This window comes from Rhynchophorus ferrugineus, unplaced genomic scaffold (assembly GCF_030347505.1).
Source record: "Rhynchophorus ferrugineus isolate W39M unplaced genomic scaffold, kcgeb_rfMv2 rfM1, whole genome shotgun sequence".
Lineage (NCBI taxonomy): Eukaryota > Metazoa > Arthropoda > Insecta > Coleoptera > Curculionidae > Rhynchophorus > Rhynchophorus ferrugineus.
In genome coordinates, this window is record NW_027472580.1 from 33,894,743 (window position 1) to 33,913,392 (window position 18,650).

Here is an 18,650-nt window from a genome sequence, read left to right on the forward strand (position 1 = left end):
GTGTAAACCTACGATTTATTCAGATAGTGCTTTGTGTGTACTCAAAAAATAATTTGTACAGCATTGTCATCTATAAAAAAAAATTGGACAATGATGGGAGGATTGATTGCAATTATTCAACTTATTTCGTTTTCAGTTTCTTTAGTGTCCATAAATTTTGTTGAATTGGTTTCAACTCTTTAAATAGTAATCAACACTCTTAGTTATTAGCTTATTCTTACTTATTTCATTCCTATATGTTTCATAATTGGATAAGAGTAAAGTAATTTAATCTATTTATAACGATATATCTCTTTTTTACAGGGCAAGTACTACATCTCTCCTAATTATAAAAAAATTGACATATCTGCTGTGTTTTTATATGTTTAAAATACCAATAACATACATATTCTTACGTGGTGTACTATCTACGTTGTAATTTTGATTTTACATCAATCCACTCAAATATTCCCAGGGCCTTTTCCTCATTTCATTCCCATTGTACTACACTAGTCTCACTTCTTCTATTTTGAAGCTCTATATAATGCAATAACATATAATTAGTTTACTATTCTAACGAGTTTTAAATTCGCCACTCTCACATAATATTTAAAAAAGCTATATTATCATGAATCTTTCGTCCATAATCTTTCCTTAATCTCAAAATTAGCAGTATTTTACTTTATGGAAGATTTTTGCCAACCCAATAACCCAACTCATCAGTTACTATTCATTTTACGTCATGGTGTTTTATTTGTTTTGTTATCTCTATAAAGATGAAAATGCAATTATTAAAACTATATAATTCGAGTTAACTATACAAGACAAATTATTACTTATTAGCTCGTAGTCTGAATAAGAGATGTCGATACAATATTTTGATATTAAAAAAATAAATACCTTATTTAAGATTAAGTACCGAAAATAACAAAATCTTCATAATCAAGTTTTTGTCATTTTGTTATTAAATAAAGGTTATTTATATAAAAAAAATTAAATGTTTATATATCCTATTATTTATATTATATTTTTGAAAAAATATCGAAAAATATCGATATTGCTTCAGCATCCCTGTTGGAAAAGTTGGAATATTCAGCAGCAAGCTCAAACATTTCCATAATATTGTCAAAGCAAAAATGAAATTTACATCATAAGTGGCATATTACATTGTTTACATTACAATGCCCCAACGCACTAAATGTCAACAACTATTCAGCGACCCTAACTGCTGAGTGATTTTTACACCCCTCTAGATAAAATAACAATTTTCCAATTAGTATCATTAAGTTATTAAGTATGCATATACACTAAACATGGAACATTGTTTGATTTTAATCTGCAGTTAAGTCCATCATATACTTTTAGAAACTTTTGTCTGCACTTGACTTTGCTTGCACTTGTCCAATTGTAGGTTTTGGTTTAGAGAATATAGAACTCAAAAAACGTTCAGGCAACTTAGCGTTGGTGAATTGACTGTTTCCGAGCTTTTACATACAGTAACATTCAAAAGGATAACAACATCCATGTGATGGGAAAGGTAAAAATGAAGGAAAATGGATACTATAAGAATTGAATGAAAATTTTCTTTGGTGTCTTTGTTTGTCAGCCAAAAAAAACAAGAGTTTTCTGTACTAATTCTTCTCAATAAATGTTCTTTAAAGTGAAAAAATAATCAGAATACATGCAAACGCTTAATACATAAAAAGCTGCACTATTTTTTCACGGGTCCATTATTAAAACAGTAGGATCAAGTTGAAAGACCTCGGCTATCGAAAGGCGCCTAGTTCGTTTCTTATAAAGCACTGACAAAAGATTGTTTGGAGCCTTTGTGTGCGTCAAGTACACGACACGAGTCCCAACCGGTTCGAATAAATTTCAAAACGTTTGTTTTGAGACGGCGCGTAATAGGAATTCTTCCGGTAAACGTTTGGGAAATTTTTCGTAAACATTTCGTTTTTACATAAAGCCGACGATTGTATCCATTCGTAAACTATCGATAATGCACAACTTTCAACTTTAGAGTTCAAACATAGATCATGGATAAATTTACAAAAGCATAATACAACTCAAGTCGGGTAGAAGTTTAATCAAATTTGCTCCAGGTTTTCGAACCTATTTGTCTTTCTTTTTAAATAGTTTACATTTATCCGATATTGATTATTTTTGTCATTTTATTTGAAAAAATTATACCGCCGAAGTCATACACGAAGCAAACACTTTTAGAAACCTATTGCGATGATGTTCCGTCGTATCTTCATTGTCCGTTTTGGTTTCAACGATTTAAAAGTTGAGATTTTGATATCAGTGACAAAGAACTACTGAGGAAACCAAACGAGTTCGAAATAATAAATTGCAAGTGTTATTGGACAAAAACTTACAAGGTGTCGACTCTGAAATATCTTTCAGACTGCTTAATAGTTGGTGAATCAGCTATTTTCAGTTTACATGTGATGGGAAAGATGAGGAAAAATGTTTGCCACATGAATTCAGTTTCATAGCTTGCCAGGCAAAAAGAAAAGCCATAAAATTTCGTTGTACGTAAGGTGGCATTAGTAAGATGTAATGTATTACTACCTGTTAAAACCAAATCTCGTAGTACAGATATTTGCCGATGTCAATCAAATACACGTAAATGGAACAACGTACTGTTAACAAAAAAAAAACAGTAATAGAGTGAATAATAGACGCCAAAGTGATTTTCTTGGATGACAACGTCAAAATTCAGTCATAAGTTGTAAGAGTTGCGAAGGATATGTTGTGAGTTTTTCTGAATTAAAATTCTGAAAAGTTATAAAGAATGGTGGAAAATGTTTTGATTAATACATATGCCAATTTTTATTATTAGAGTAAAAAATGATCAGATTACATGCAAGCTCTTAATAATACTCTTAAGCTATATATTTAACGCTTACAAGGTTATATCATTTTTATATTGATATTTTATTCATTAACTACCTGAAAACATATATAAAACTACCTATAGCGAATATAATGTTATATGACAAAAGAAATAGTCTTGTTTTACCAGGACATTGCATCGCGACACAATTCAATGAAAAATCGAATTGCTCCTTATTCACCATATTTTCCAGATTTAGCCCCAAGTGGCTATTGAATTCTTACCTATTTTGGGTGCCAAATAAATGGCTCTATGAGAAGGTATAAAAAATGTGGTGGAACGTTGGAACGAATGTATCAGTCTTGGAAGTCTCAGAAGCACACTATACTGATGATAAAAATCGAATTAAAAGATATTTACTGTAGATCTGTTAAATAATTAAGAAATATTGAAATATACATAAAGAGGACTTCAAACAAAATGCACCATATTAGCAGATTTTATTTACGTAAAATGGATACAAAATATCGACGTAAAATTAAAGCCAAAACTACCAAGAACTCAGTGCTGGTGTCCACATTGCTATATGTGAAAATAATGAAATAGGCTGTCAAAAAATTCGGTTTTACAGAACAATAATATAATAATGAAGTAATTAAGATAGCAGAGGTATTATAACAAATGGACATGTTTAGTATTAACGGATAAAGTCACCATTTCGCTGTTAAAAGCAGCTGCAATTCTTCACAGATTAGTTTCATAGAGTACCTGAATAGTTTCCAATAGAACATTATCCCATTCTTGTACCAAAACATCCGCCAATTTTTAATGATGTTTGGAGTGCAAAATCTACTCCCCATTTTCTTTTCTAAAACTCCTCATAACTGTTCAGTTGTGTTGGGGTCTGGTGATTGTGCTCCATACTTGATTCTAGAAAGTAAGCAGTCTGGATTGTAATAGAAATGATCGATATTGGAAAAATATCGATGTTATTCTTTCCGTATATATACCTCTTGGTCTTCTTCCGCTTGTATTGTCAATTGTCATCTCAATATCTGAAATAAATTCTTTGATGCGGCGTGGAAATCTTTGAAACGAGGATTCAAGAAAGTGGCGACAGCAGGGATATTAACATTTCCTGTTTGCAGCAATCCTTTCTTCATTTCTTTAAATACGTTTTTTTTTCCGATTGCCTGTTTTGGTTGGAAGTATCTGACTTTTATAGTAAGTAATCTGGTAAGTCGCATAACTTTACTACAGGTTACATATTTTTTACCACAGACACTTTCACGCGTATTTATACCTATTGTTCATAAAAGCTCACAAACTTCAGTTATATTAAGAATAATTTACGTTTCGATATTTTATTCCTATAACATCGATGTGTCGATGATATCGAAGTTAAAACATCGATGTTTTCCAGCTAAACCCAGAGGTTTATTCACTATCGATAAATATCGATCATCCCTAGATCTATCCGTAGGTTTATTTTGGGGTTCTCCATAGATATATTCGGCCGTTGGTAGGAAAAAATGTAAATGATTCATCGAACAATACTACGTTCTTCCAATCATCAAGCGTCCAGATTTTATAACCATTGTACCACTTCTTTCGCAGCTTAACTTGTTTTATAAAGCGTTTCGCATTCGCAACCCTTCCTTCAATGTTACATTTCTGTTGTTACTTTTGCCTCAATACTATTATGTCGTCTGGCTCCAATCCTTTTTAATGTTCGTCAGCCTCTGTCAGTTAGCTTTGAATTTCGCCCGCTATTTCTCTTCGCCAGTGATGTTTGGCCATGTTTTGTTTATGCTGTAATAGGGATGCAGAAAAAATATCGATACAGCATTAATATTTTTATCAATCGATATTATTAGCCGATATATCGATATTTTTTCAAAATAAATTAAGTAAAATCTTTAATAAATCTTTAAAATGGTACTTAATTTTAAATGTAAAAGAAAAATACATATTTTTTAGGCTAATATTTCACTATTTTTATTTTTTCTTAAAACTGTCGATTATATTTTTGGTAAAATATCGATATTTTTTATACTTGTTGCAAAAAATATATCGATACTTTTTTCGGTGTCCGACATCCCTATGCTGTAATTACCTTGAATACTTTGGTTCGTGAAACGTAAACAATTCAGGTGTTTAATGTTTCTATTAAGGATTTTCCATCTTACTTTAAGAATTCTTGACTTTTAAAGAAGTAGGAACACTTAATTTAAAAACTAATTTAACTTTAAAAATTTATAATTACACTCCTAAGATTTAAATACCCCGGTCGTCTTAAGTCCGAAGACAAATAGGCACGTAAATAGCCAAGATTAGATTCAGATGTCTTTTCTACCAAACCTGAACTGGAGGATCATTACCATAAAAAGTCCGCATTTGTCTAAAAAGGCAAATTACCATTTTCAGAGTAAACCCGCTGTTTTTTTTTCCGCGACATTTTCTGTTTCATATTTCGTTTGGAAGAGATTTATATGTCTCTCGCTGACGCGTTCTTTGTTTGTATATGGCCGGAGGAATCTTTTATGGTGGTCTCCCATAAAAACATGTCAGGTTTCTCGGTAAATTTTTATTTCATGTTGACATTATCATAGTTCGTTTTGTTTTACAGGAAATGTAGAACGTCTTGGTGGTAGCAAGATGGCGACTCCCGGCGTTTCGATGCCTCTGATGTCGATCGCGACGCCCTCTAGGGATTCCTTGACCTATACGACAACGAAAGGTCTCCTAAATGGACCAGGACAAAATAACTGCTTTTTGAACAGCGCAGTACAGGTAAGTTTTGTTCGTTCTTATTCCATCCACTAAATATAGAAACATCAACAATGTGATTAAAACTAAACTTTTCAAGTGGTTGTTGATTTAATCAAAAAGTAGATTATCTAATTATTTACGGACAAAATAACTGCCAGGGGTTAAGAATATCGAACAATCATATATTAATATATAAAATATTATCCATATATCGTATTGGATATTTAATAAAATATCCATATTTCATAAATGTGTTGCTCTAAACAATACAAAAATATCAATTATTTGCAAAAGAATATATTAGGTTGTTAAACAAATATCAATGTTCGAGAGGGAATAACGATATTTTATATTACCTATAAATTAATTTTAAAGGATTTACAACAGGTGGTTTTACTGTATATTAAATCGTATCGGTTCCATGCGTTGAAAATGTCTAAATTACTTAATTAATCGCATTTTTACTTTGTTACTTGGCTGAAGGTCATCGAATGCTGTGTGAAGCTTATGGCAACCAATAATCCATTTTAACATGTGAATACTGGTTTCGGCGTTTTAAAAATGTTGATTTTGACACCGAAGACAAAGAGTGTTCTGGACACCAAAAAGAAATTGAAGGTATTACTCGATGATGACTGGCGTAAACCGCAAGAAGTATATGCAGAATTCTTGGGTGTAATACAAGAAACTATTTCCAATTGATTGAGGGACCTGGGAACGATCCAAATGTTTGTTGTGAATTTTGAGCTGAATGAATTGAAGCCAAGATACATTGAAAGGCGTTTGGCCATGTGTGAAATGTGTTTTGTCATGTACTGTTATTGGTGATTTAAAGTAGATTCATTATGATAATCCACATCGAAAAAATAATAGGCTAAGCCGAATGTTTATGGCTTCAAACTAATACTCTGTATTTGCTTTATCAGGTTGATGTGGTGTACTATGAGCCGCTAAAACCTAATGAAACCATCAATGGGGATCGCTATTGACTACAACTGATGCGTGTGAGCCGAAAACTGCGTGAATAACTGCCGGAATTCGAGCAAAAATACAACAATTTCATTATTCAACAGTACGACGACGTATTTTCCATACGTTGCTCCTTCTTATTACTACTTGTTCCATACTTGTGTTGAACTGACTGAGCAACGCTCCACTTCCTTTGAAAATACAAAAAATATGGACCAATTCGTGGATAACCTCAAAAGATACACCATTCTTTCGAGGTAGAATCCGTAAATTGCCTGAATGACCGGAAAAAATAGCTGCTATCGATAAATACTTTGATGAAATACATTGTACCGATTTTTCACAATGAATCTTCAAGCTAAATAAATTATTAAAAACTTATTTATAGGCCCATATTTGTTAGTATAAAGATCAAAAGAAAGATTTGTAAAAAGTTCTAATTAGCTTTTCAGAAAAATATCAATGTCTTTGGATTTTTTACTGATTTTGATACGTTTTCAACATATTTTGTTTTCCATATTCAGGAAAATATATTGGTATATCTATTTTTATAGTATAATAATTTTAATATATGATATAACATTTTTTATATTTCTTCGTTTTTTAAGGAACTATTAGTTTGAATAACTGAAAAAGTCATTGATTTGTGAAGTATATCTATGTGTTAAAACGTATAGATAAACGGCATCTTATAGATATATTATTTTAAAAGCCAAAAAAATCATATATTTGTGATATATGTTGGCTTGTTTAAAAGTATTGACAACCAAAAAAAATCTGTTTTTATTATTTAAAGAAAAATATTGATATTTTCTGGATTTGTTACTCCGAAGAGCTTTTTGATTTGGCATATACATTAAGTCTCCTTTTACCATCCACTGGTTTATCTGGACTGGACCTACAGTTTAACGTGGGCTCCGAACCACGGTACTCGGCATTAAGCCTACCGACTGGCGAGTGACCAACTGAGAAATCCTTCCAGAAGACATCCGGTCTTACCCCAGCCTGGTTACTGGCTTGACTGGAATCATTCTCCTTGTCGGATTTCGGTCACAAATATTTAACAATCACAAACATACATTTACGACCATGCCCCAGCAGGATTCAAACAACTCTTCGCATTCTTCCACTGAGCCAACCAAGTTGGCAGATTTTGTCACTACTTTTAAATTATATCCGTTTGTTGAATAAAATATCAGTATATCGGTAGTGCGATTCGTTCACAGTGTTACGTGCTAAGCTGCTAAGCACTATTAAATTAAATATTGAAAGCAAATAGGGAACTATAATGCTACTATTTCAAATCATTTAAACCCACAGGTCATTTTTTCAGAATGCGATGGCTTCTCTGCCACAATATATAAATTTGGAAAGCCATAAATGCATTCATTTTGTTTAATAGGAACTTTATCCGCATCAATTTAGAATGATTTTAGTTTTTCTGAACATTGCTCACTGGCAAAACGAGCCATTTTCTTACATCTGCAGCTTAACTCCAACATATTCATCAATTCATCAATCATATCAAAACAATGTACTTCTGGCAATGTTGAACCAACAAGCACTGCAGATATAATCCATAATAATTAATTTTATCAAAATACCTTTTAAAGTTACATATAATTGTTAAGGAACTTATTTAAACACAGTGCAAAGGAAATATTGTGTAACGTTCAAGAATGTAATGAACCATAATATCATGTTAGGTACGCTATTGAATTTGTTTTATTATGAATAACTGTTTTGTACTGCTTGTATTGAAAAAAGAAAACGTTAAGGTGAAAAAATAGAAAAACAAATAATTGTTTTATAAAAAGGATTAACTATTGCTTGAGAAAGCAAAAAAATCTTAGTAACTTGATTGAAAACAATGTTGCGAGTATACGTATATATTTCTACCGATTTATATAAATATTGTATTTTTCTGTAAAAGTTTAATTCAAAGAATTTTTAATAGCTACTCATTTTTCTGGGAGCATACGCACTTCCAAAAATGATTCCTCTTTTGAGACTAATATCTATGAATCAGAAGTAACGAGGGCTGATGAATACGATGGGTGGAACTTCACTCTTCCTCCATCCTTATTGATTTTCACGAATTTTGAAATATACGTGTGCTTGAACGTTATTCTTATAAGCTGAATGTTTTTCTATGCTTGACATTTTCTGTTTCTTATTTGTCAAAGACACTGTGACCAACTTTTTACAATATTTTTTACTATTACTATTTCTTACATTTAGTAGTGTATTTTTGAATAAGATGTTACAGCTTTTATAAGACTTTTACAAAATCTCGAATTATATTAGGTGCTTCTATTTATTTTTATAATTTTTATCCCAGGAAAAGTTGTGACAGCTTTTTTGTATCTTCTACACATACTGTTCTATTGTACAAGGGACGATGCTACTTTGACAGCAATACAATCACCAAAACATTTTTGCAATTCTCAGCACTTCGAAATTATGTACCAGTCAAAGCATGCTGCATCGATCTGAACAAGTTCCAATCAGAAGGCGCTATGTCTTGTTGTCATTGTCTGGAAGTCATGAATTAGGAAAGCTTTGCGTCATCCAATGTCTTGAATCAACAGTTTCGTTCGGTATTAGCAGCTTGTAATAAAGTACGCGTTGTTCAATCCACCATTTGCATAGTAAGACTTTATGTATATTCCCCTTCAGAAATGACCCATGTCTTCTTTTCACCTATTAATAATAATCTCCAACAAGTCTTGCAAGTCATTGTCTTCAAACTTTTTTAATTCTCCATCCCATTCTTGGTCATTGACATCAAAATCACCACTCGTTGAAACCAAAACTAACAATTGTGATATATTGGAGCAACAACACCATAAGTTTCTAAACTAAATGTCATCAAAATAAATAACAAAAATAATGAATGTTGAATGTTAATGATTTTTGTCTGTATACACTGAGTAAATCAATAATATATGTATTTTTATAATCATTTGAAAATTGTTTATATAAAAAAACACGTTTTACAAAAAGCCTGTAAAAAGTGTTTCATTGATCTAATCAAAAAAGAAGAAACTGTTATAATAATTATAACAATAAATATATATTTTTTAATGTGTTTCTCACGTTACCGAACGGTTCAAGAGTATTCGTTGGATGTCAAAATAATGTTAAAAAGGATACAATATGTGGGATATCATGTTGTAATAATGTTTTTGATAGTGAAACGATTTGCACGCTCGTACGTATTACCGGAAAGCGTCTGTACAGGGGAAGTTTATTTTATTTAGGCAACCAATAGAGCGGCGAAAAATCATTCGCACCAGCATAAACAATGTATGCGCGTATTTCATAAATCCGTTGATGACGTATGCGGCCTGTAATTCTAGACCTGAAGATTATACACAAACATAAGAGTTCGACCGGAATATAAATATCGGAGAGCTAGGAGTGGTGGGCAATCTCAGCCGCAGCCGATCCATGGACCGGTTATTTCTTAGGCCCGCGTACTTTTCACGGCACTAGCCCAACCTTGAACGGCCCCAAACCGAACGACAAAAAAACGCGCGTCGTTTTTTCTTTCCTTTTCGATCTTCACGACTCTATACCGTTCGGAACATTTCTAATGAAAGAAAGTTGATTTTCTTTAACTTTGTAATTATTAATAATAATTGATATTAATATTTGGTAATATTTAAGTACTTATTTGTAATATATTGATTTATATTTATTTTATAACAAGTAAAGCTTGGGTTGATAGAACTCCTCAATATGGTTACTTGATGTTTGTGATATGCATAACAATGTTTACAATACCCTGTTCCCCTAGTTTCTTATCATCTTATCATATTAAATATACATACATTTGCATGGCAACAAAACGGTCCCTCTATTGCACCGATAGATTCAAGTAGGGATGCTGACAAAATAATTATGTGTCGATATTTTTTTGACCCATATTTTATTTTCCCCCATATTGTTCGATATTTTTTAAAAAGTATAATATAAATAACATAATACATAATAAACCTTTAAAATTAAAGTTTTTAACACTTTATTCATTAAGTTTCAGAGCCGTTTTTAGTATTTAATATTAAAGGTTTATCACGTTATAAAAGTTTGTTGAACATATGTTTTTAAAAAAATATTTAAAAAACATGGATATTCTTTCTGGTTTTTGCAAAAAAATAGATATATTTAAAAATATTCAAATTCGAACATCACTCGGCTATAGCATGTTATAACCAAGAATATAAAAATCAGACGACACGAAAATGCTACCTCAGTGGATGGACATTGGTTTAACGTGAGTATGCGCACTTTGTTATGATATCGCTTCAAAAATACTATTATAATGTACTGCGGGGTTAAGTTCCTGTAATTTTGTTACTTCTTTATATTAGAAATTTACTAAATACACACCAAAAAAACAATATTATAGTGTAACATAATGTTCTGGATAATAATATTAAAATTTGACAACAAAAATTAGCATTTAACAGATATTTTATGAAACAAAAATGTAAAGATATGTAATATGTTTATAATTAACCGGTCAATTAAAAAATCCTCGGCCTACCATGGTAAAACACATTTTTTGGCAAAATTAGTTTTTTTTATTCAACATAATTCCCTGATATACATGATTATAGCGACCCTCCAACTTTTCGATACCATTTTTGTAATACGATTTTGTCCTTTACTTCAAAATAGGCCTCAGTTTCGGATCACCTCTTCATTCGATGAAAATTTCTTCCCAACGAGCATTCTTTTGAGATCTGAGAACAGGAAATAGAACGCTGGGGCCAGATATGCGGACTACGGTGGATGAGGAAGCAGTTTGAAGCCTAATTCATGGATTTTTGCCATCGTTTTCACTGACTTGTGACATAGTGCCTTGTATTGGTGAAGTAGAACTTTCTTTTTCTTCAAATGCGACCGTTTTTCGGCGATTTCGTCCTTCAAACGGCCCAATAACGCTAAGTAATAGTCGCTGTTGGTGGTCATTCCTTTTTCAAATTAGTCAATGAAAATTATTCCATTCGCATCCTAAAATACAGACGCCATAACCTTGGCAGCCAACTGTTGCGTTTTCCCATGCTTTGGAGCTGGTTCATTGTGTGAAGTCTACTCAGATGACAGACGTGTTTCATCCATTGTCACATATCGACGCAAAAACTCTGGTTTATTACGCTTGATCTTCTTCAAACACTGCTTCTAATCATCAACTCGTGGTTGTTTTTGGTCAAAAGTGAGCTCGCACGGCACCAAGTTTGCACAGAGCTTTCTCATACTCAAATATTCGAAAAACTAATCTACATTCTAGTATGCAGTTATTGATGAAAAGTAATTTTAATTACCTCGTATTCAGGTAAAGTGGTATTTAATGTCTATATCTGTTTGGTTATCTGCAAATAGAGGAAATGAACATACTTAAGTATAACAATTTGAAAAGATTACCTTTGCTATAACTTTCAAGTAAATTAAATGTTTATCCCACTAATTAAAAAGCGCAACTTTTGTTCTTTCTGTAACAATTTACACGTAAGATAAATTACTTTGATACTTTTTTCCACTTTATTTACATAGAAGTTACGTCATGTTATAAAATTCTAAACGATATATGTTTAGATATTTAGAGTTTTATATTATTCATATTTTTATTAATTTTATTAGTATTATTAATATTATTTGTAATTGTATTAATATATTTAGAGCCTGATCTCTGCTCTGCTTTTGACCGAAATCGTGAAATGATGTTTATCAGAAAAATGTTAAGATATCGTGCAGCAACTTTTGTTTAAATAAGTTAAATTGCACGCTATCAGAACACCAGTCGAATTTTATTTTGAAAACGGCACACATTTTTCACAGGCCCAACATTAAGCAAATATTTTGTCAACCTACAAACTCACTCGCATTTTTTTTTTCGATCAGACCGGAGATTTTTCATCCGATATGTTACATATTCGTTTGGTATTAATTGCAGAAATCCTTTCTTTTCTCATTCATTGTTCTCGAGAGCCAGTTTGGTGTCGCTACGTGTAAAAATTTCAAAATTTTCTTGTTACTTTCCATTCATGTATACGATCGAGAACAAAAATGAAACGAACTCGCGCGTAATCCTTCGAATATAACCGAAGAACCAGCAGAACTCGGTGAGAATTCGAAATTGATTCCGAACTGATTCGAAACTGACTAAAAGAGGACACCTGCTCGTTTAGTTCGATGATATATCGTGCATATAGCCTCGGGGAAGATACGGTGTGTTAAAATTGATCTGATAGAGTTCGTGTGTTGATGGGAAGAAGTTGATTGGTTAAAGACTTTTCTTAATGATATTAAATATATTTTGAAAAACCAACGCTCCAAAAATTTGATTTATTGGGCCTATAAAGATTTTCTTTCTAATTTGAAGCTTTATTGTATAAAATCGGTTCAATGCATTTCATTCCAAGTATTGTCCATCGATAGCCACTACATTTTCCCATCTTTCAGGCAATTTCCGGATACCATCTCGAAATAACGATGTATCTTTTGAGGATATCCACGAATCGTCTTATTTTGTGGCATTTTCATAGAAAGTGAAGCGCTGCGCAGACAAGTCATGACTATATGTCGGAATAAGTTGTTGTGAGAAGGAGCAAGGTCTGGACAATACGGAGGTTGGGGTAGCACTCCCTATTTTAATGTTTCCAAGAATTTTCACTGGTTTTACAATATGAGATTGAGTGTTGTCATTGCTAAAGAATAACTTTGTTGTGTTTTTGCTCGTATACCAGTCATTCATGGGCACAAAAGCACCAGTTGTAATCGATAATGATCGCCCAGATTGTTCTTTGACTTCGGTGTCAAAATCACCACTTTTAAAACGTCGAAACTAGTATTCACGTATTAAAATCATTAGTTAGGCTTCAACATGAAATTGGTTACAAATGTACCTGGGGCGATTAACGTAACAGTAACACTATATGTTATAAATCCTCTAAAATTAATTTATGGGCCTGATTGTTCAAGAAAAATACAAATCAGTCTCTTATAAATAATTTTTAAATGCAAAGTAAGTAATCATAATATATTACCGCAACATATCTTGTTATTTCTTAACAAACACATTGCACAGTTATTACATTTTCACAATTTGTTCTCTGTAAATTGTCAACAAGCAGGCTACTTTCAGTTCCAGTTTACTTTAATTCCTTCCGCAATTTCATTTATCATTTATTGGACAAAATATTAAAGCATTAAAATTTCTATGGTCATCTATAATGTAACTAATTGACTGTTATGTAATCTATGGCTGGCAAGCTTAGAATTCAACAACAATATTAAGGATAACAATTGATAGGAAATGTGAAAAATAATAAGAATTATTAATTATATTAAGTAAATCCATGAAAAAACATTTTGAGAATAAAAAATAAATCAATACCCTGAATTTTATAAAATCAAAAAGTACTTTTCTGTTATATTATTAATAAAAATGCTGACAATAATTTTATAATTAACTACTAATTAAATATATAAACGGAATTAAATAAAACATGAATTTTATTGTCCTTTTTATTGTCTTTGTTGATTAAGTTTTTGTATAAATTTTAAATCACGTCAAAATCTTGGTTTCGCAGCGTACTTCTAAGAACGAAAAGCCTAACTACTTCCCGCATATTTGCAACAAAGTAGATAGTATAATATAAGTAAATAAACGATGTATCACGTATTGTTTGTGAAAAATTATTTCGGGATTTTTATAATAAATAAAAAGCACAAAATAAAATTATTTCGCACTAATGTCTGATGAAATAAAACATATATTTATTATTATTACTAGTATTATATAAAGCAAAAAATGTTTTTTTCATTTTTATACTCACATTTTTACCTCCAGTAAGGAATACACTAAAATTTTGAATACAAATTTTTAGTATAAATAATCTATGAATAGTATATTTATATTGCTCATATTTCGATAAGAAAAGACAGACTGTAATATATAATAAATATTTTAAATAAATAAGCACAATTAAATTAACAAAGGAAACTATGTTCCCGCCCATATTTGACATTTTTATCTCGTTAATATTCATGAAAATAGGCTTTTAAAACAGTTATCCGACTAGTTTACAGCTGTCTAAGGACTATACGTGTGCTTGTTAATAATTTAACAAACTTTATACTAAAATGTTGGCGGGGAAAAAAAACAAAAAAAACTAATTGACTGTTTATCATATCTAATAAATATGAAATTTCTTATTCTTTAGTTATTTTTAATAGTGAAAAATGTTAAATAACTCTATGGCTGGCAAGCTTAGAATTCAACAACAATATTAAGGATAACAATTGATAGTAAATGTGAAAAATAATAAGAATTATTAATTATATCAAATAAATCCATGAAAAACATTTTGAGAATAAAAAAATTAATCAAAACACTGTATTTTATAAAATCAAAAAGTACTTTTCTGTTATATTATTAATAAAAATGCTGACAATAATTTTATAATTAACTACTAATTAAATATATATATATATATATATATATATATATATATATATATATAATATATAAACGGAATTAAATAAAACATGAATTTTATTGTCCTTTTTATTGTCTTTGTTGATAAGGTTTTTGTGTAAATTTTAAATTACGTCAAAATCCTGGTTTCGCAACGTACTTCCAAGAAAGAAAAGCCTAACAATTTCCCGCATATTTGCAACAAAGTAGATAGTATAATATAAGTAAATAAACGATGTATCACGTATTGTTTGTGAAAAATTATTTCGGGATTTTTATAATAAATAAAAAGCACAAAATAAAATTATTTCGCACTAATGTCTGATGAAATAAAACATATATTTATTATTATTACTAGTATTATTCAAAGCAAAAATTGTTTGTCATTTTTATACTTACATTTTTACCTCCAGTAAGGAATAAACTAAAATTTTTAATATAAATAATCTATGAATAGTATATTTATATGGCTCGCATTTCGATAAGAAAAGACAGACTGTAATATATAATAAACATTTTAAATAAATAAGCACAATTAAATTAACAAAGGAAACTATGTTCCCGCCCATATTTGACATTTTTATCTCGTTAATATTCATGAAAATAGGCTTTTAAAACAGTTATCCGACTAGTTTACAGCTGTCTAAGGACTTACTATACGTGTGCTTGTTAATAATTTAGCAAACTTTATACTAAAATGTTGGCGGGCAAAAAAAACTAATTGATTGTTTATCATATCTAATAAATAAGAAATGTCTTATTCTTTAGTTATTTTTAACAGTGGAAAATGTTAAAGAACTCTATGGCTGGCAAGCTTAGAATTCAACAACAATATTAAGAATAACAATTGATAGTAAATGTGAAAAATAATAAGAATTATTAATTATATTAAGTAAATCCATGAAAAACATTTTGAGAATAAAAAAATGAATCAAAACCCTGTATTTTATAAAATCGAAAAATAGTTTTCTGTTATATTATTAATAAAAATGCTGACAATAATGTTATAATTAACTACAAATTATATATATATATATATATATATATATATATATATATATATATATATATATATAAACGGAATTAAATAAAACATGAATTTTATTATCATTTTTATTGTCTTTGTTGATTAAGTTTTTGTGTAAATTTTAAATCACGTCAAAATCCTGGTTTCGCAACGTACTTCCAAGAATGAAAAGCCCAACTACTTCCCGCATATTTGCAACAAAGTAGATAGTATAATATAAGTAAATAAACGATGTATCCCATATTGTTTGTGAAAAATTATTTCGGGATTTTTATAATAAATAAAAAGCACAAAATAAAATTATTTCGCACTAATGTCTGATGAAATAAAACATATATTTATTATTATTACTAGTATTATATAAAGCAAAAAAATTGTTGTCATTTTTATACTTATTATACATTTTTACCTCCAGTAAGGAATAAACTAAAATTTTGAATACAAATTTTTAATACAAATAATCTATGAATAGTATATTTATATTGCTCGCATTTCAATAAGAAAAGACAAAGTGTAATATATAATAAATATTTTAAATAAATAAGCACAATTAAATTAACAAATAAAACTATGTTCCCGTCCATATTTAACATTTTTACCTCGTTAATATTCATAAAAAAAGGCTTTTAAAACAGTTATCCGACTAGTTTACAGCTGTCTAAGGACTTACTATACGTGTGCTTGTTAATAATTTAGCAAACTTTATACTAAAATGTTAGCGGGCAAAAAAAAAACAAGAAAATCAACCAATAACATTAAACATATAACAGGCGGGATTATTTTTAAATGGAGATATCAAATCAAGGCTTCATAAATCTCGATGCGATTACCATTTTAATTTAGGAATTTTTAATAGGCTCGTCAACGAACAGGTTATGTAAATGTTGGTCATCGAAGCACCAAAAATCCTATTTTTTAAATCGTTCTTGATTTTGCGTTAGTCGTCGATACAAGGGACCCTGTTTATATTTTCAATCTTCAGACAAGTAACGGTAAATATTGTCAAAAACCATCTGACATTTCACTGGAGCACTTGACATCAGTCTTAGAATAAAGAAACTTAGAAGCGTATCTCCTATGTTCTAAGTTCATAACTGGTTCTAAGTTACGCTCGAAATCGCCGTGTGAGGGCGCTTACGCATGCGCCGTATGACAGTTAGTTACGGCGGGAAATTTAGAAATGCATAGTAAAAAATTTTAGCGGGAAATTTAAAAGAAATTTTTAATTTTACTGGGAAAATAAAAAAATATGTATTTTATTGATATATTACAATTACATTAATTGTCCTTGACCATAAAGATATTGATATAATCACAGAGATATCTCCACTACCCAAAACACGTAATCCACTGATATGATCTTTTCTCTAATATTTAAAACAAACATTAAAATAAGATAATACAACTATTAATGGTTCTGTTGTAGTATTTTTTAGAATCAACTAAATTAACAACCTACCTAAATTGAGGTACATTTTATCAAATATGACAACTGCAGTTCGCCCTATACAGTCAAGTTTCTGAACTAACGACCAAAATTAGGGGTTACTACTCCAGCAGCAAAAAGGAACCTTATTCAGTATCTGCATTAATGTTCTTCTAGAAGGCAAGCGGAATATCTTCGATAATAATTTATATCCTCTGCCACTGCATTTCAATAAGGATAAAACCATTAATTTTTGGTCTAACCTGAAATGAAACTGATGGGACAGGCTGAGTTAATCTGTAAATGAACATATTCATTTCAAGTTAGAACCTCCATTCTCTAATAATAAACATAAGTTTCTTATTATATACTTACTTCTGGGTCTTGTTGTGGTAGAAGAATCTCCTATATATCTATCAGCCTCAAATAACTTATGTGATTTAATATTGACATTGGGGGCATATGTTCCTTATCTTGTAATAAAGGTAAAGAATCTCAATAAATATTGCTTAATTATTTCAACGCAATAAATCATTATTATTTAACAAAATACTGACTATTTAAATTACTAGTAGGAATTACATCTTATTTCAGCCATGGCTTTCCACATTTTAGTCTATAGTCTTCATCTTTAAAATGATTACAAACTTTCCTGGGTCTACATAGCAGATCATAAGAGATCCCCTTAAAGTTTTCTTTTTATTACACTAACAAATTAAAATACCCAGAATAATCTAAAGTAATTGTCAAATATATATAAAACCACATACCGAAAAACTTGACGTAAATAAACAATACAAATTATATCACCTAAAAATGGCCGTTAACTACTTAGTTTAGAATTATTAATACCGAGGCCGAACGAGAGAGAAACATACATATAGCTGTTGCATTTTTCATTTACATTTGGCCGCGTAACGGGGATTCCGAAAAACTTAAACGTGGGACCCGATTTTTCCATATAACTTTCACTTTTAAATTTCTTTATTCTATGACATCAGTGACGATTGTAAAAATAATTTATAGATTATCAAAAAATGCAATTAAATCTCCACCTCCACTCTAGAAAGGAGGTATTACAACACAGAGATAATGTAGACAAGAATATTCCTGACATATATATCAGTAAAATCCGCCCGTATATATATCA

The 18,650-nt window shown here is 30.3% G+C and overlaps 2 protein-coding genes and 1 long non-coding RNA gene across 3 annotated transcripts in view; 1 reads left to right on the forward strand and 2 right to left on the reverse strand.

Moving 5' to 3' along the window:
• LOC143206743 (uncharacterized) overlaps window positions 1-18,650 on the reverse strand; it is a 44,226-nt gene that overhangs the window by 14,909 nt on the left and 10,667 nt on the right. The window lies entirely within an intron of this gene.
• ec (ubiquitin specific peptidase echinus) overlaps window positions 1-18,650 on the forward strand; it is a 65,532-nt gene that overhangs the window by 6,388 nt on the left and 40,494 nt on the right. Inside the window, exon 2 of the mRNA XM_076419393.1 lies at window positions 5,448-5,611. Within this exon, the coding sequence (XP_076275508.1) occupies window positions 5,477-5,611 (135 nt within the window). The 5' untranslated portion in view covers window positions 5,448-5,476. The remainder of the gene's footprint in view (window positions 1-5,447; window positions 5,612-18,650) is intronic.
• Window positions 17,656-18,191, reverse strand: LOC143196353 (uncharacterized). Its single transcript, XR_013005734.1, has 3 exons — window positions 18,058-18,191; window positions 17,876-17,973; window positions 17,656-17,797 (listed from the first exon to the last, which is right to left on the reverse strand). It is a non-coding gene; the product is annotated as an uncharacterized LOC143196353 (long non-coding RNA).